This window comes from Bufo gargarizans, chromosome 2 (genome assembly GCF_014858855.1).
Source record: "Bufo gargarizans isolate SCDJY-AF-19 chromosome 2, ASM1485885v1, whole genome shotgun sequence".
In the NCBI taxonomy this organism is placed as follows: Eukaryota; Metazoa; Chordata; class Amphibia; order Anura; family Bufonidae; genus Bufo; species Bufo gargarizans.
In genome coordinates this window covers 391,161,563-391,181,592 of record NC_058081.1, presented here as the reverse complement: position 1 = coordinate 391,181,592, position 20,030 = coordinate 391,161,563, and the positions used below count along the sequence as shown (strand labels likewise).

The 20,030-nt window shown below is 47.0% G+C and overlaps 1 protein-coding gene across 1 annotated transcript in view; it reads right to left on the bottom strand.

Moving 5' to 3' along the window:
* LOC122928207 overlaps nt 1–20,030 on the bottom strand; it is a 157,605-nt gene that overhangs the window by 133,278 nt on the left and 4,297 nt on the right. The window contains exons 2-3 of the mRNA XM_044280806.1: nt 14,737–14,889; nt 12,116–12,294 (exon numbers count right to left, since the gene is read on the bottom strand). Of these exons, the coding sequence (XP_044136741.1) occupies nt 12,116–12,294; nt 14,737–14,839 (282 nt within the window). The 5' untranslated portion in view covers nt 14,840–14,889. The remainder of the gene's footprint in view (nt 1–12,115; nt 12,295–14,736; nt 14,890–20,030) is intronic.

Below are 20,030 nucleotides of genomic sequence, written 5' to 3'. Positions count from 1 at the left end.
AAACTGATGTATCCACTTCAGACCATACCGATACTCCTACGTCATGTAGATGTGAGGAGCCTAGAGGGGTGTTTTACAAGATTCATTTGGAATGGCAAGAAACCAAGAGTCTCACTAAGGAAACTGAAACTGCGGAGGGAGATTGGAGGGTTAAATGTTCCTGACGTCAGGGGTTACAATTTAGCTTGTCTGAGTAGACACCTGATAGATTGGTTTAGTGAGACTTCCCATTATTCTAATCTGAGATTGGAAAAGCAGTTGGCGGCACCCTGGGACTTAAAGGCCCTAGCGCATACCAAATTATCTTGATTGCCTCGCGTGGCTAGATGTTCGCTAATCTTACGGGACTCCATTATAACGTGGAAGAACCTCAGAAGGATGTACAAATTACCATGCCAGATCTCGAAACACCTCCCTTTACATTATAACCCAGCTTTTACACCAGGGCAATCCTAATGGCCGTTCCGGGAATGGAGGATCAAGGGCATCAGGACAGTAGGCGACTTGTTTTACAACCAGGAAAACAGGTGGGCGACTCTACAAGAACTGGAGGATAGATGGGGGCTAACTGGATCTAATTTGTTCCCATATCTGCAGATCAGGCACTACTTTAAAAGTCTAGCTCTTAACATGGCTGGTGAGTGGAACCGGAATAAATTTGATTCACTGTTTCCGGCAACAGACAATCCATATCACATTTATACGGCAGCTTGAGGTCCCTTTGGGAAGACTCTGCCTCTCAGGGATTGTTCCGGAGATAGGGGAACAAATTGGATCTAGTAGCGATACAAACAACTGTGAGAACCGGCATAGCAGCCCTACACATCGCAGTGGTGAACGAGATGATGAGGGAAACTCACTTTAAAAATCATACATCATGCTTTGTATGGATTTGATATGCCAGTAACTAGTGCAAAACCAAATAGGATAGTAGCTTGCCCTAGGTGTTCTGTATCTAAAACGGACCTTCTACATGGTTTGTGGAGTTGTACAAAATTAAAGGAGTATTGGAAAATGGTGGGTCAGGTTTTACGGGAGGGTAGTAATTATAAGGAGGAACTTGATAACCAAGTGGCAATATTACATGCAGGCGTGCAGGAGGAGTCGAATGAGGGAGGCAGTGGTCAGAACAGAGGCCTCAAGGCAATGGGGCACAGGATAGTTTTAGAGGCCAAACAGTGCCTGTTGTCTACTTGGCTGGAGCAAGGATTCCATCAAGGGCTAAATTACTGAGACGCCTACGTCATTTGTTTAATCTGGAGTGGCTGGAAGCAATTGGTAAAAAAGTAACAGCTGGGAAGAAGTTGTATAAAACCTGGAAACAGTCCATGATAAATTTCATGGAGGAGACAGAAGCATCTGCGGCCATGAAGCCGTTTATACTAACAGCTTGGTATTTGCAGGAAGATATCAAGGGACAGCTGGGAAGGCTTAGGGTCAGCAGTTGTTAGAGTCTTAGATAAGGATGGGTCTGAGGAGTCAACGATGGGTCAAGATCGGGGGCTGGTGTTGGTGGTGAACAAGGAGGTGCTTAGAGAGATGTGCCACATTATCCCTTGAGAGTTGCATTTTATTTGCTATCATTATTAGTATTTTTCTTGCATGTACGTGGGGGGTGGGAGGGAAATAAAAAAAAAAATTGGATTGTGTTGATGTATCCTAACATTGAGGTGTCATTAATTGTGTATGGCATGTAATATTATGGAAATGTAAACTTTAATGTACTCAGGATGACACTGTAATGCTTCTCATGATCATGGCGCAATACTAATAAACATCTTTTGTGGTCGTGGCAACCAAGTACGTGTCTGTCCTACCTGAGCTACCCTACCCCTAAGCGGTCAGAGTTGTGCCGTGACCGTGTCGTGGAGGGACGCCTGAAAGAGGGCATCCCCTTTGAGAGTAACAGGAGAAAAGGGTGGGTGGGAGGGAGGACTCTGCACTACGTACGTTTGTGGGAGGGCGCCGGCCGTTGAAGTAGGTGGCCAAGCCCCTCCCACAAATACAGGCCAATGAATCGGCCTTACACTTGTGGTCGTGGCAACCAAGTACGTGTCTGTCCTACCTGAGCTACCCTACCCCTAAGCGGTCAGAGTTGTGCCGTGACCGTGTCGTGGAGGGACGCCTGAAAGAGGGCAAAAGACATACTGGTAGGCAGAAGTGTTTTATTGCAAAGACGTTACAAAGCTAAAGTTTGAAAGGCTGCCGACATTTCGGTTTCAGGGTGTGGTATGTAACGGTTGAAACAAGACGAGTGCCAACGCCCCAGTTTCTGAATGACATGCGCAGGCACTCGGTTCTTGGAGGCCGCGGATGCCGCGCCTATGCGGAACGAATGGCCCGAAATGGTGGCAGGGTCGCCGCCCGTGCTGGCCACTAGTGACCTAACGTGGGATATGAACTGCTGGGTGGTGAGCGGCACCACCCCGAAGGGTAACAGAGGACTGTTCGGTCCGGCCCCGGACAAGGCGGACCGCAACCGACGAAGCACCGTGACGGGACACCATTGATGTGCTGTGGGAAAGTAGGATATCTGGACAGGGGGTCCCAACTGGGAGGTCTTAGACGTCTTGAGCAGCAATGTGAACCCGTCGGAGTTCTGGACCAGTTGGCTGACCGTGAGGAAATTGTCGCTGCCTGGTGAACAGGTAAACTCCCCAGGTCTCAGGAAGCCGTAGAAGGCCAAGTAGATGGCGGATTTAAGTACCAGGCTGGCCAAAACCCCGAAAGGATTACCGTCCAAGGCATCAGACAGTTTGCGGAAAAGAGGGCCGGTGACCGGCTGCCTGCGTACTTGGCTTTGAGGCCCGCACTTGCTCAAACCCTTGAGGGCGGCTTTGACAGTGTGTAAGGTGAACACTGATGCTAGCTCAGGGTGGCCAAGAGAGAGAAAGTGTTGCACTCCCGCCAGGTATGACCTCACTGTAGCGTGGGAGAGCTTGCGTACAGAGTGGCAATACCCGATGAACGCCAGGATGTACTCTGGAAAACTGGAGTCCTCCTGAGGACATTCTCCTCGAAACTTGCAGAACGTCTTCCACCCGGTGTTGTACGCCCTGGTCGTGTTAGGCGAGAGGGAATGGTGTATTAGAACGTGGGCCGTCCCAAGGTGGTCGGCTACACTAGCCTTAAGGACTCGAGAGGAGGGATGGTGGCGCCTGTCGCATCTGCCTCTGGCATTATCTGGAAGAAACGGGAGAAGTTAGCCCTCGACAAGGCGTCAGCAGCCCCGTTCTGCGCACCTGGCACATGCGCACTAAAAATATGAAAGTGGTGTTGCAGGGAGAGCTGCACTAACCGTCTGAGAAAACACATGACTTGACTAGATTTCGACAGTCCACTATTGAGAATGTCCACTACGGCTGTGTTGTCAGTCACGAACAGAACAGACTGACGTGCCCAAAACTTGCCCCAAATGTGGGCGGCTACCACAATGGGGTACAGCTCGAACAGCGCCGAGGTCTGGAGGAAGCCTGGGATTTGTCCCACCTCAGCAGGCCATGCGTCTGCCACCCAGTGGGTGCCGGAAATGGCGGCAAACCCTGAGCCCGCAGCTGCATCTGAAAAGACTGTAGGCGACTGACACGACAGCTCGGGTACAAATAAGGAGACCCCGTTCCACTGGCTCAGGAAATGATCCCACATGTGGAGGTCCGCTAGGGCTTGACTGTCCAAGCACACCGGGCTGTCCTGTTCTGGGGCGGAACTCAAGAGCGCGAGTAGGCGGGATATGAAAGCTCTGCCCTGTGGGATGATGCGCATGGCGAAGTTCAACATGCCTAGAAGAGACTGAAGATCCGCCTTAGTGACCACGGTCATGACTGCGAACCTGTGAATGACTCCTCTGATCCTTGTTAACTTGTCCGCCGGCAATCTAGCTAGCATGCGCTGGGAATCTAATTCGATGCCAAGAAAGGTGATGACTGTGGCCGGGCCTTCTACTTTCTTGGGGGACACCGGGACATCTAATTGGGAAAAGCACCTGAGTAACTTGCCCAGCCCTAGGGGGAGTGCCCCTGGCCTCTCAATCAGCAGGAAGTCATCCAGGTAGTGGATGACAAATTCACAGAGGACTACGTGTTCCAGGATCCAGTGGAGTGCCTGAGCCAACTGATCGAAGAGCCAGGGGCTACTCTTGGAACCGAAGGTGAGCTTAGTGGAGAAATAGTACAGGCCTTTCCACTTGATGCCGTGCCACTGCCAGAGGGCTGGCATGATGGGAAGCAGCTTGAAGGCATCCGATATGTCGGCTTTGGACAGCCAGGACCCTGGGCCCGTTTTCATGATGATAGCGATAGCCTGGTCTATCGAGGCATATCTCATGCCCACTTCCTCCGAAGGAATGAGGGAGTTGAGGCTGGGGACCTGGGAGCCGTGTGGGGCCGACAAGTCGATGATGAGTCTCTCCTTCCCGCTGAACTTGCCTGTGACTACCCCCACGGGACTGACTCTCCAGCGTTGAAAAGGGGGCACACCAAAGGGACCGATTAAGAACCCCTTGCTCAACTCGGCTTCTATCAGTGCGTCTACCGAGGCGGGATTTCTTTCGGCTGACTGAAGGTTTTTGCACTCGTGTGTGGACTCTGGAGTCGTGATCAGTCCCGTGTGGAAACCCTCCTGAAATCCTGTCACCAGGAACTGAACAAACCCCGGGTTGTGGTGGCCTTGCAAGAATTCTTGTAACCGGCTGATATTGACCACACTCATGTAGCTTTTTACGGATTTTAATGAGCATGCCACTCGGGGGTGGGCCCTGAAACAATTGGTACAGATATGCAACAACCGGCACTGCCCAAAGTTACAAGAGGCGTAATTAAAGTTGTTGCATATCTGTGCCCTTCCAAGCTGAATGATGGGCCGGCCCAGCTTGTCTACTGAGCTGGGGGGCCTGAAGACCTCAAGAGGACCAGCTGCCGAGCTGGATGGGTAGGATGCCGTGCTGACGGCGGACTTGTCGCACCACTCAACCGAGTGGAAGATAGATTGACAGGCGGAACAGGAGGGAGCCTTCAGACCTGCAAAGTGTCTGCAGAAAAGCTCAGTGTCCAGGTTGGACCAGTCAGTGACGTGCTGAAACTGGGAGAGAGCCGCTGCCGCCTTAGCTGCAAATGAGCAGTGGTAGTCGTAGAACGCGGTTCCTCCATACCTATGAGCCAACTCTGTGTCCCTGAAGAGATAATGGTCTAGTTCCTCCCTCCTGTCCGGCCTGGCAGTGCAAATGACATCCCTGAAAAGACTAAATGCCATAACGAATTCCGGGATGGACAATTTGCGGTTGAGCCGGTGGTCGCGGCTCCTTAGTACCACCGACACTTCTCCACAAGCTATAACCCTGTTATCAGAGAGGTCCCTAGATGCTATGAGTAGAGACGCAAGATTGACATCCCTACCCTCCAGGATGTCCTTCCTGATGTTGAGCGGGACATAGTGGGAGGGAGTCACGTTAGGGACGGACTGGGCAGAACGAATGTCTGCTATGACGGAGGTGGAGGCGACCGGAACCTCGAGGGAGGCAACTGGTGCGACTGTGCTGCGAGCCTTGATGGACTCCAACCTCGCCTGCATGGATGTGACGGCCGACGTCAGACTGTTTAGCATGACGTGTATCTGAGTCAGCGATGTTTGCATCGTAGTTGCAGGGGGATCATTGGCGCTGGGTGCCAGGGAGTCTCTCCACAGCCGATATAGTTCAGCTTTCCTAGCGGTTGCCGGGAAAGGAACGCCCCGCTTTGTCAACTCCGCCATCAGCCTAGGAATTGTCCAAGCACGTAGGGACGGTGTGCTGCCCCTCTCGGATGTCTGTGCTACGACCTCGTCCACCGACGCGTCGACAATGTCCGAAGCACGTGACATAGCGGCTGTGGAAAGAGTAACGTAACATGACCGACTAGCCTGATGGTCGCTGGCACCCGTGCAGCTGTCTAACCACGTACAGAAAAGTGAACAATTGCCGTGAGGTATGCACACTGAACCAGAAGAGCCGTGAAGGAATGGCCAGGAACCGCCACCCGGGAGTCCATGCAAGGAGACCCGACGTACTTACCAACTGAGAATCCCTATACACTGACTTCACGGAAGTGAAATGAAATGAAAAATGACCTGTGCGTTGACAAAAAAACACATGAGACCCCAGCCTGAGGCCAACCACTTCCCATCCCCCGACGTGTACCTCACTACCTTGGTAGCCAAGGAAAAATCAATTGAGATCCCACCAACTTCTCTCAGACTAACCACTGTACAGAACCTGGAAAACAACAACGGAACAAATGCAAAAGAACCAGTCAATGCGTGAGGCTCAATACCAGGACGTGTACGTGAGGGGAGGTATGGTGACTGGTGGGAGAGGGTGTTTTTTTTTTTTTTTTTTCTCTTCTCTGCATTGCGTTGATGATGGAAAAAAAACCCTACCTATCTAGGCGGCACGGCGGCCCGTGCCAGACTTTAATGTGGGCGGGGAGCGAGCCGTTGCCTGCACCGCCGTGCTCCATGGTAACCGTGTGGGGAACGCGGAGTTCCCTGGTACCATGAACCACGTGGGGATGGATATTGGCAACGGCTGACAATCCCTGCAAACATGAGACGAGTGCCACGTGGAGAGCTGACGCATGTCCCTGACAGGGTGCTCAGTGCGGGGCCCTCTCTGTCCCTGGGTGGCGCCGTCCGCCGGCTGAGCACTTCTGCCGCGTGGGGAGCAGCGCAGCCCTCAGGCATGAGGTCGGCCCAGGGGGGCCCCTGGCGACGAGGGCCCCATCTTGCCGAGGCTAAGCGTGCCGCGTGGGGGGCCTCACCGGTCCCTGATGGGGTGCCCAGTGCGGGGGTGCCCCCCTTACTCCATGGGGGGCCGCCTCCCGCCGGCTGGGCACCTCCACCGCGTGGGGAAACGGAGCTGCCCCCTGGCATAGGGGGGAGGCCTAATCAGACGTGCCTCCCCCTTCTGTGTGAGACGTGCCACGTGGGGGGCGCACCACTCCCTGATGGGGTGCCCAGTGCGGGGGTGCCCCCCTACTCCACGAGGGGCCGCCCCCCGCCGGCTGGGCATCTCCACCGCGTGGGGAGAAAAATGCGCCCCCTGGCAATTGGGGAAGTGTATGTGTCGCCGATCCACAGCTGTCTGCGCTGCCCACCAGGTGAGGGAGCGAGGCAGCGCAGGCTGTGTACCGGCCGAGAAGAGGGGGGCGGGAGCGGGCGGGGAGTTTGGCCCTCATGTGACCACTGGCTCCGCCCCCCGCCGGAGAGCGGTGCCGAGCACGAGCCTGGGCGGTGGAGGAGGGGGGTGCCGTAAGCGTGGCTCCATCCCCCCCCCCCCCAGAGGCTGACGAGGTGCCGCATGTAGAAACGGGCAGGAGGGGTGAACCAGACGCAGCGTATGGCGGCCCCTACGTACCAAAGGGCCGACCACCGCACTCCTGCCTGCACTTACCCGATCCACCAACAGGACTGCCAGGTACGAGCGCACGCTTCCAAGGACTCTGCACTACGTACGTTTGTGGGAGGGCGCCGGCCGTTGAAGTAGGTGGCCAAGCCCCTCCCACAAATACAGGCCAATGAATCGGCCTTACACTGTGAAAAAAAAAAAAAAAAAAGACTTGGAGGAGAAGATGAGACGCAGGTCACAGTAGTGAGCCAGCTTTACATATTGTCATGGCATTTGCTGTGTGCGCCGTGACACTTGTGCCATGCTTGCGGTTGCCGGTGGCAACATGTTGCTGTTATGGCATGTGGTGGCAGTGTCTCTCGGCTTTGGCTGTGTGCGCCGTGACATGGTTGCCACGCATGCTGTTGCCGGTGGTAACGTGGTGGCTGGTGTGTGCACTTCCCCTTTAAGTTGAAGCCTTCCCCTGTCTGGTGCTGTAAGGGTTAACCCCCTGATTGGGTTTGGTCACTAGGTACTTCTCATACCTGCGTCCTTTGACCAGGAGTCAGTTGTACTCCAGCCTTCGTGTGTGCTGTGCTGGAGTTATGCTCCTTGTCTGGATGTTCCATCTTCCAGTGTGAGGGCCACCTAGTGGGACTTCGATGTCTCCAGCAATGTCTTCCCATTCTATCCTCCATGTTCCCCTACCTTACCTGTGTGGATGTTTGGTGTGGGTTTATGTTCAGGGTTTGGTGTCTCGTCTTGTTGTTGTTACAGGTCTAGTAAGTTGGCGTTTTATGTCCAGCAAGGAGCAGAGCTCCTACACATATACAGGCAATCAACCAACTCACCTTCAGGCTCACAACACTGTAAGAAGAGCCAGAGGCCACACCCAGAAAACATCCTAACCCCGAACACACCAGGATGGGAAGGGACACACAACTTAAGGGGAAGTGTCAAAACATGCAAAACAACATGTTGCCACCAGCAACAAGCATGCATGGCAAAAGTGTCATGGTCCACTACACCAGACCATGACACAGCCATGACACACATAGAGGAATACAGCCCCACACTGCCCCATAAAGTAATTTCTTCCACACTGCCCCATATAGTAATTTCCCCCACACTGCCCCCATATAGTAATTTCCCCCACACTGCCCCCATATAGTAATTTCCCCCACCGTGCCCCATATAGTAATTTTCGCCACACTGCCCCATATAGCAATTTCCCCCCCACACTGCCCCATATAGTAATTTCCCCCCCACACTGCCCCATATAGTAATTTCCCCCACACTGCCCCATATAGTAATTTCCCCCACACTGCCCCATAAAGTAATTTCCCCCACACTGCCCCATATAGTAATTTCCCCCACACTGCCCCATATAGTAATTTATTCCACACTGCCTCCCATGTAGTAACTCTCCCCAAAGTAATTTCCCCCCCCCCACACTGCCCCATCAAGTAATAACCCCCCACACTGCCCCCATTAGATAATTTGCCCTGACACTGCCCTTCATTAAGTAATTTGCCCCCACACTGCCCTTCATTAAGTAATTTGCCCCCATTAAGGATTAACCCCCCACACTACCCCCCATTAGATAATTTGCCCAACACTGCCATCCATTAAGTGAGTTGCCCCACACACTGCACCCACAGTATTAATTCTCCCCATGGTAGTAATTTGCCCCCACAGTATTAATTGTCCCCCATACTGCCCCCACAGTATTAATTTTTCCCACACTAGTAATTTACCCTCATGTAGTAGTTTGCCCCACACTGTCCTATCAGTAATGTCCCCCAAAGTTGGCACACAAAAAATAAAAGCTAATACTTACCTGTGTCCCATTCGGCGCTCACTTCTAGCTGGTGCAGGCGCGCTGCGCACACACGTCAGGGCACAGGCGTGGCGTGATGCCTACTAGGCCTGAAGCCTATGGTGGGGATCGGCGGACGGCTATGCGCTCCCGTGCCCTGCCGTAGTTTGTAGGCGTTTGGGTCGGTGTTAGGCCCCCCAGTGATGCAGGGGCCGGGGCTACAGACCCAAACGCCCCAATTATAATCCGCCACTAGCAGTTGCAGAGAAAACAGAGCCTCAAACTGTAACAGCAACACCCCGTTGCTCCTAGAGGCTCATTTGCAGATATTAAAACATAATTTTTCTCAGCAATCTGGGCACATATGAACATGGGACCAACACAGATGCCTTCAGTAGCTAAGCACACATGTAACAGGTCAGTATCAGGCCAGCTTCATAGCCACAAACCTGCTGACAGATCCCTTTCAAGAGTAAGACATTGACTTACAGGTGTCAATAGATACAGTTTTCTTCCTTCTGGAGAGGAGCCTTTTTCCCTCAGTTTCCATAGGGACTGTCAACTGTCTTTTTTACGAGATGTATGGAGAGTGTGTAATGTATGTTTCCTTGCATCACATAGTAACATAGGGGGAGGTTTATCAAAGTGGTGTAAAGTAGAACTGGCTTAGTTGCCAATCAGATTCCCCCTTTCATTTTTCAAAGGAGCTGTGAAAATGAAAGGTGAAATCTGATTGGTTGCTATGGGCACCTAAGCCAGTTCTACCTTACACTAACTTGATAAATCTCCCCATAGTTTACAGTGGCATTGCAAGGGGGGTGCGGGCCGCACTGGGTAACACCAGTCTGATGGGGTGAGTGACGTCACCCAGCAGACCCAACACCACTAGCATCCCCCACACCCGGTAAGCAATCTGTCTGCTAGCACTGCCAGTGACTACAGACCAGGACCTGCTCTGTATCTGCTGCAGGACCTGGGATGATGTCATTGTCATGTGATCAGGAGGGGCGGAGCTCAGCAGTGAAGAGAAGTGGTAGAAAAGGACCTGTGATGATGTCACTGTCATGTGATTACTGCAGGGGGCGAGTGTTGTATGAAGTAGAAGAAAAGAGAGAAGGGATGGATTTATTGAGTGAAGGAGATGCTGGGAGTTGTAGTCCTCTCCTCTTCTGCCTACTTCTGTAATGTCCTCTGATATCACATAATAGCTGGGATCACTGTCAGCACTTTCTGGTAGGACTCCCATCCTCCCCTCTCTGAGAAGTTATTTCCTGCCTCTTAGATCATGTCTCTTGTTCCTGAAAAGTGGCAAAATATAGTCACATCTCTTGGTTTTTACACCCCTGGTCTTTTTTAAAGGGGCGTGACAAGGGTGGTCAGGGGCAGTGGCGTAGGGGGGGCAGAGGGGCTGTTGCCTCGGGCGCCAGACTGCAGGGGGCGCTGGCCGCCGTTTAAAAAAAAATAAAATAATCGGTGAACTGACTGAGTTTCGCTTTGTTGCACTGCGCAGCGCCGCAGAGTAAGGAGCAGTATCAACAGAACGAGCGCTGATGAATCACCAGGGCGCTCATGGCAGTACAAAGCTCTGCCCACCTTCTGAGCGGGAAAGACACTGTGGAGCCGGAGCAATAAGAAGAAGATAGCTGCCGCAGTTTGCCTTTTCTGGACTCAACAGCAGGCAGCCTGAATGAGCGTTGAGGGACCCTGACAGTGAGTCAGTCATCGTATCAGTGTCACAGTGCGACAGCATCCTGAGTGTTAGGTGTGGGGTGGGCAGGAGGTATATTAGGATAATACTGGTAGTAGGCCTGGTATATGGACTGGACAACAGAGATGGCATCCTCTGGGTAGTACTGCCTCTGGTCATCCTTCACCAGCACCCTGACTGCCCCCTGCGTAGCCTGGCTCTCATGGCACGTCACTGCCTGCTTCTTGGCCATCAGTGAGTGACAGTCGGTGTTACAGGCTACGCAGGTGGCAGTCAAGGTGCTGGTAAAGGATGACCAAAGACAGTGCTGCCCAGAGGATGCCATGTCTGCTGTCCATATACCAGGCCTACCAGTATTACTCCTTCATATACCGCCTGTCCGCCTGGTCAGGGTTACCAGGCGGTATAAGAAGGGGTAATAATGGTGGTAGGCCTGGTATATGGACAGCAGAGATCTGTATTATTAGTATATATAATGGCCCCCTGTGTATAATGATAGTAAAGGATAGTAGAGGATGAGAGTAAAGTGAGGAATCTAAAAATGTTTTCTGTGAAACTCTACAGAGACGAAACGCGGCTGAAAGAATGTATTGTGGCGGTTTTATCTCAGAATGTATACATTAAGGAAAATCTATATATTGGGTGATGTCACTGGATGTAACAGGTATGGTGCGGTATTCTACTGTAATAATAATGACCATGCACATATCTGTTTCACGGTAGGGTTGGGGGAGGAGATTGAGAATATGGCCCACTCTGCCACATCCTGGCCCCAGACTTCAGGTGACACTGTGCGTGTTCTGAATTCTGGGGGGGGGGGGGGGGGGGGGGGGGGTCACACCCATCTTCTACATTATCTGTACTCAGAGAGTTATCACTGTGTTATCTGAGGTGTTACATAGGACTGCAGGGAACATCTATTACATTATCTGTACTCAGAGTTATCACTGTGCTATCTGTGGTGCTACATAGGACTGAAGGTGATATCTACTACATTATCAGTAAAAAGGGGCGCGTCCACAGGTTGGGGGGGGGGCTTGAGTGGCGTGACACAATTTTCTACCGCACCGGGTGACACCAGCCCTAGCAACGCCACTGATAGTTTATAAGGCTGAAAAAAGACATCTGTCCAGTTCAGCCTGTTATCCTGCAAGTGGATCCAGAGGAACTGTATTTATCAGGATTGTTATGTGGTTGTAAACAAATGTTAAAAGAAGCAAACATTTTTACCTACCCTGATCTTATCCAACACAACTGCTCCAGATGTCCAGACTATCAGAGTACCGTCATTTGATGATGAGAAGACTAGCTTTGTCTCTGTCCAGTATAAGATTTGGGTGACCATCCCTGAATGTTCTGCTGCTGACTGAGAAAGGTGTCCACTGTCCAGGTCCCACCATTTTATCATTCCATCTGTAAATGGGATGCAAAAGCTATGTTACTTGACCAATACTGTTAAAAAAAAAGTCACAATAAGTAGGCACCATTTATGGATTAATAACAGATTGGGACCACAATATTCTTTACGTATACACAGTGTGGTATAAGGCTCTATTCAACATGCCTACTGTGAGCAGCAGTCATGTAAGGTCTGCTCACACATGCCATGGTTTCATAGTGTGATTGATCCATTATGATCTGTTTAGACTTGTTCGTAATTTTTTTAACCCAGAATTCTGGCGTGAAGGAATGATAAATCAGGACCTATGGCTAGGACTGCACTGTGACACGTGTGTTGCAGCAATGTCGCACATTTTTAGTAATGCTAGTCAGTGGTTTCACACTGTGAAATGCTGCGACTGCAACACGACTGTTGAAAACAATCCATCCATCTCTTCAGCAAAATATGAGGATGATCATCATTAAGACCTGCCCCCCCCCCCGCCCAAGTAGTTTACAGCAAGGAATAAGTAAATGTAGAAATAAATAAATAAAACTGATAAAACAGAATAAGTCTACCTCCACTCGCCCTCTCCAATATTCTTCTATTAATCGTTTTCAGCATCACTGTCCCTAGCCACCTCAGCTCCCCTAGCTTAAACCCCCTTAATGACCAGACCACTTTTTAAAATTCTGCACTACACTACTTTTACGGTTTATTGCTCGGTCATACAACTTACCACCCAAATGAATTTTACCTCCTTTTCTTCTCACTAATAGAGCTTTCATTTGGTGGTATTTCATTGCTGCTGACATTTTTAATTTTTTTTATATTAATCGAAATTGACCGAAATTTTTGCAAACAAATGACATTTTTCACTTTCAGTTGTAAAATTTTTCAAATAAAACTACATTTCTATATACATTTTTCTCAAAATGTATTGTTCTACATGTCTTTGATAAAAAAATTGCAATAAGTGTATATTTATTGGTTTGCGCAAAAGTTATAGCGTTTACAAACTATGGTACAAAAATGTGAATTTCCGCATTTTGAAGCAGCTCTGACTTTCTGAGCACCTGTCATGTTTCCTGAGGTTCTACAATGCCAAGACAGTAGAAACACCCCACAAATGACCCCATTTCAGAAAGTAGACACCCTAAGGTATTCGCTGATGGGCATAGTGAGTTCATGGAAGTTTTTATTTTTTGTCACAAGTTAGCGGAAATTTATTTATTTATTTTTTCTTACAAAGTCTCATATTCCACTAACTTGTGACAAAAAATAAAATTTTACATGAACTCACCATACCCCTCACGGAATACCTTGGGGTGTCTTCTTTCCAAAATGGGGTCACTTGTGGGGTATTTATACTGCCCTGGCATTTTAGGGGCCCTAAAGCGTGAGAAGAAGTCTGGAATCCAAATGCCTAAAAATGCCCTCCTTAAAGGTACTCATTGGAATTTGGGCCCCTTTGCGCACCTAGGCTGCAAAAAAGTGTCACACATGTGGTATCGCCGTACTCAGGAGAAGTAGGGCAATGTGTTTTGGGGTGTATTTTTACATATACCCATACTGTGTGAGCTAAATATCTCTGTAAAAGATAACTTTTCAATTTTTTTTTATACAAAGTTGTCATTTTACAGAGATATTTCTCTCACCCAGCATGGGTATATGTAAAAATACACCCCAAAACACATTGCCCTACTTCTCCTGAGTACGGCGATACCACATGTGTGACACTTTTTTGCAGCCTAGGTGCGCAAAAGGGCCCAAATTCCTTTTAGGAGGTCATTTTTAGACATTTGAGTTCCAGACTTCTTCTCACGCTTTAGGGCCCCTAAGATGCCAGGGCAGTATAAATACCCCACATGTGACCCCATTTTGGAAAGAAGACACCCCAAGGTATTCCGTGAGTGGCATGGCGTGTTCATAGAAGTTTTTTTTTTGGCACAAGTTAGCGGAAATTGATTTTTTTGTTTTTTTTCCTCACAAAGTCTCCCTTTCCGCTAACTTGTGTCAAAAAGTTCAATTTTTCATGGACTCAATATGCCCCTCAGCGATTACCTTGGGGTGTCTACTTTCAGAAATGGGGTCATTTGTGGGGTGTGTTTACTGTTCTGGCATTTTGGGCGGGGCTAAATTGGTAGACACCCTGTAAAGCCTAAAGGTACTCGTCGGACTTTCGGCCCCTTTACGCACCTAGGCTGCAAAAAAGTGTCACACGTGTGGTATCGCCGTACTCAGGAGAAGTAGGGCAATGTGTTTTGGGGTGTATTTTTACATATACCCATGCTGGGTGAGAGAAATATCTCTGTAAAATGACAACTTTGTATAAAAAACTGAGATATTTATCTGACCCAGCAGGGGCATTTTGTGATGTAATTGTGCTATTTTCATATGATATTTAATTCATATTCTTCTTATTATATAATGTATAGTTATTAGTGTACACACTAAATATAAATGTGCCTTACCTTCAAAGCCTGTGAGAAACTCCCTTCTTGTCGTGTTGAACCCAAGTGCTGTTATGGATCTTTGGTGGCAATCTCGAACACTAAAATGTTTCTGCATCGCCATTGTGCTATGAGTGGTAGCCCTGTAGATACTTCACCGTTGGCTCACATTTGCTGTCATAGTATTAGAAATATTTAGTGTAAGTATATGAAAAACACATAAACATATATGTGCCGGAAGCCCCAGAGGAGTAAAGCGGAGGATGGGGATTTATAGTGGCTCTGGTTTCAATAATCATTAACAATCATTTACAGTGGCAATCCTTAAACCGACACTCCCTAGTGCCAGGGCAGTTATAGTAGGGCAGACCCTTTCTTCCCTCGGGCCACAGGCTAATGTTGGGGTTCCTGCCTAATGGTAGTTGGGGTGCCCTTGGTGTTGTAGGTTTGGTGCAGGTGAAAGGCAGGAGATATAGGCCTATATAGGTTCTGGCCTATTATTACTAAGGTTACATTCACACAACCCCTCTCAATGGTATGGGGCTGTCGATAAATGAAAAGGGGCAAAAGAGAAAGTTGTTCTATTTTCTGACATCCATTATTCACTGGCCATAAAAAAACTGCAGTGTGAATAACCCCTGACGGCTGTTAAAAAAAATATCCGTGACATCCATTTTTCACTGTTGTGTGAATGTACCCTAAATTATGCATTCTCCAATCTCAGTTAGGGGAGGCTGTTCCTGCCCAGGAAGATGATGTGTTCATATTAGACCTTGGCATATGAGGGGTTAAATGTCTCCAACTGGTGATTATGCAGACACCTGGCAGGTTTGGCACGTGCTCCACCCTTGGGCCGGCACCATCTTAAAAGACCTAATGTTGGAAAGGGTTAAAGGGAATCTCAGCTTCGATACACCCTCCAAACTTGAGTAAGGGTGGGTTCACATCAGCGTTATAGATTCAGTTTTTGCTTTCCGTTATAACATGGTAATAATGGAAAATATCGGAATCCATAGAATGGAAGTCAAAATGGAAGCCTTTAATCCCTTAAGGACTCGGACCTATTTCACCTTCTGGACTTGGCCATTTTTTGCAAATCTGACCAGTGTCACTTTAAGTGCTGATAACTTTAAAACGCTTTGACTTATTGTATATTGTACTTCATGGCACTGGTAAAATGAAGTTAAAAAAAAAATCATTTTTATTTATAAAAAAAATACTAAATTTACCAAAAATTTGTAAAAAAATTAAAATGTCCAAGTTTCAATTTTGGGAATGATATTTCATTTTTTGGGGATGTTACAAGGCTTAGAAGTTTAGAAGCAAACTTGACATTTTTCAGAAATTTTCAAAAACCACTCAAAAATGACCCCATTCTAGAAACTACACCCCTCAAGGTATTCAAAACTGATTTTAGAAACTTCCACAAGCATTAATAGAATATAGAGATACAATTTCAAAATTTCACTTTTTGGGCAGATTTTCCATTTTTATATTTTTTTTACTTTTACAAAGCAAGGGTTAACAGCCAAACCAAACACAATATTTATGGCCCTGATTCTGAAGTTTACAGAAACACCCCATATGTGGTCGTAAACTACTGTACGGGCACACGGCAGGGCGCAGAAGGAAAGGAATGCCATATGGTTTTTGGAAGGCAGATTTTGCTGGACTGTTTTTTTGGACACCCTTAGAGTAAAAACTCCATAAAAGTGACCCCATCTAAGAAACTACACCCCTCAAAACTGATTTTACAAACATCGTTAACCCTTCAGGTGTTCCACAAGAATTTATGGAAAATAGAAATACAATTTCAAAATTTCACTTTTTTGTCAGATTTTCCATTTGAATATTTTTTTAACTTTTACAAAGCAAGGGTTAACAGCCAAACAAAACTCAATATTTATGGCCCTGACTCTGTAGTTTACAGAAACACGCCATATGTGGTCGTAAACTACTGTACGGGCACACGGCAGGGTGCAGAAGGAAAGGAATGCCATACGGTTTTTGGAAGGCAGATTTTGCTGGACTGGTTTTTTTTGACACCATGTCCCATTTGAAGCCTTCCTGATGCCCCCCTAGAGTAGAAACTCCCAAAAAGTGGCCCCATTTTAGAAACTATGGAATAGGGTGGCAGTATTGTTGGTACTAGTTTTGGGTACATATGATTTTTGGTTGCTCTATATTACACTTTTTGTGAGGCAAGATAACAAGAAATAGCTGTTTTGGCACCGTTTTTATTTTTTGTTGTTTACAACATTCATCTGACAGGTTAGATCATGTGATATTTTTATAGACCAGGTTGTCACGGATGCGGCGATACCTAATATGTATAATTTTTTTTAATTTATGTAAGTTTTACACAATGATTTCATTTTTGAAACAAACAAAATCATGTTTTAGTGTTTCCTTAGTCTGAGAGCCATAATTTTTTCAGTTTTCGGGCGATTACCTTGGGTAGGGTATGATTTTTGCGGGATGAGATGATGGTTTTATTGGCACTATTCTGGGGTGTATATGACTTTTTGATCGCTTGCTATTGCACTTTTTGTGATGTTTTATTTAGCACAGTTTTTATTTTTAAATTTTTACGGTGTTCATCTGAGGGGTTAGGTCATGTGATATTTTTATAGAGCCGGTCGATACGAACGTGGCGATACCAAATATGTGGGTGCGTGTGACTTTTTGATCGCTTGCTATTACACTTTTTGTGATGTAAGGTGACCAAAAATGGTTTATTTAGCACAGTTTTTATTTTACATTTTTTACGGTGTTCATCTGAGGGGTGAGGTCATGTGATATTTTTATAGAGCCGGTCGAAACGGACGCACCGATACCTAATATGTATACTTTTTTTATTTATGTAAGTTTTACACAATAATATCATTTTTGAAACAAAAAAAAATCATGTTTTAGTGTCTCCATATTCTGAGAGCCATATTTTTCTTCAGTTTTTGGGCGAATATCTTAGGTAGGGTCTCATTTTCTGCGGGATGAGATGATGGTTCGATTGGCACTATTCTGGGGTGTATATGACTTTTTGATCGCTTGCTATTGCACTTTTTGTGATGTTTTATTTAGCACAGTTTTTATTTTTAATTTTTTACGGTGTTCATCTGGGGGGTTAGGTCATGTGATATTTTTATAGAGCTGGTCGATACGAACGTGGCGATACCAAATATGTGTACTTTTATTTTATTTATGTAAGTTTTACACAATAACAGCTTTTTTAAAACAAAAAAAAATTATGTTTTAGTGTCTCCATATTCTGAGCCATAGTTTTTTTTATTTTTTGTGCGATTGTCTCAGGTAGGGGCTCATTTTTTGCGGGATGAGGTGACGGTTAGGTTGGTACTATTCTGGTGGGCAAACGCCTTTTTTGATCGCCTGCTGTTGTACTTTTTGTGATGTAAGGTGACAAAAAAATTGGTTATTTAGCACAGTTTTTATTTTTTATTTTTAACGGTGTTCATCTGAGGGGTTAGTTCATGTGATATGTTTATAGAGCCGGTCAATACGGACGCAGCGATACCTAATATGTATCCTTTTTTTACCCCCTATTTTTTGCCAATTTTTTTTTAACTTTATTTGGGGAAAATTAAGTTTTTGTTCATTTTTACTTGAAACTTTAAATTTTTGGAGAGGAAAACTTAGTTTTTTCAACTTTTTTTAACTTTATTTTTTGTCCCACTTTGGGACTTGAACTTTTGGGGGTATATTCCTTTACAATGCATTCCAATACTTCTGTAGGGAAGCTGGATCTCACAGGCTCTTCACCGGAAGGCAGCGCAGATGCCTCAGGAAAGCATTGCGCTGCCTTCCATGCCATCGGGTCCCCCCACAGCCCCATGGGGACCCGATGGCACCACCGCCGCACCAGGTAAAAGCCGCAAACCGCAGGTCTGAATTGACCTGCGGTTTGCGGCGATCGCCGACACGGGGGGTCATGGGACCCTCCGCGCATTTAGCCGAGGTGCCTGCTCAATAATCGGGCGGCGGTGATCGGAACAACACATGACGTACCGGTACGTCATGGGTCCTTAAGGACTTGGGATCCATGCCGTAACGGTACGTCATGGGTCTTTAAGGGGTTAAGAGGCATTCCGTTTCGATCCTTCATAATACAAGTATATGGGCAGCCTAACGGATCCGCCCTAGTTTCCATTATGCAGTCCAGTCTGGCATAATGGAAACCAGGACAGATCCGTTATGCTGCCCATAGACTTGTATTATGACGGAATGCAAAACGGAAGCCTTTAAAAGGCATTTAGTTTTGCTTTCCGTCATAATAGAAGTCTATGGGAATCATAACGGATCCATCTGGTTTCCGTTATGCAGAACGAAAAAAAAGTTCTGTCGACAGGACTTTGTTTTCCGTCTTGCATAATGGAAACCAGACGGATCTGTTATGATTCCCATAGACTTCTATTATTACAGATCAAAACGGAATGCCTCTTAAAGGCTTCCGTTTTGACTTCTGTCTTATTGATTCCGTTATTTTCCATTATAACCATGGTATAATGGAAAACAAAAACGCAATCTATAATGCTAATGTGAACCCACCATAAGTGATGAATAATGTAAGTGATGTGATGTAAGTCAGGTTATGTAATTTTTATTTTGATACTTTTATGTTCCAACACTGTGTTCTCCCTAGCCAGCAGTGAAACGCATTGAGAGGACTTCCTCTGTTCACACACATAATGGAGAGTACTCAAAGAGGAGTCCTCTAATGCATTTTGCTGCTGGCTTGTCGAAGCACAGCATCTGAATGCAAGCAAGTATGAAGATAAAAACAACATAATTGGACTCAGCATCATTTACACTATACACCTCGTACTCCAGTTTGGGGGGTGGTTTGAAGCTGACAAATTCCCTTTAGGGTCCATTCACACGTCCGTTTTTTCTTTCCTGATCTGTTCCGTTTTTTTGCGGAACAGATCAGGACCAGATCTGGACCCATTCATTTTCAATGGGTCCTGGAAAAAATCGGACAGCACAATGTGTGCTGTCCGTTTCCGTTGTTCCGTTCCGCATGTCCGTTTAAATATAAAACATGTCCTATTCTTTTCCGCAAAATTCGGATCCTGGTACAATACAAAGTCAATGGATCCGCAAAAAACGGAAGACATTCGGATGTCATTCCGTATGTCATCCGTTTTATGCGGAATCCGTTCCTGGAAACACATAACAAATGTTTTTTTTTCAATTTTTTTTCAAAGAAATCCAAACAACTTTATTTGATTATTGAAATTTATACATGTTTCCGTTTTTTGCAGATCCGCAAAAAACGGATGACATACGGATGATATACG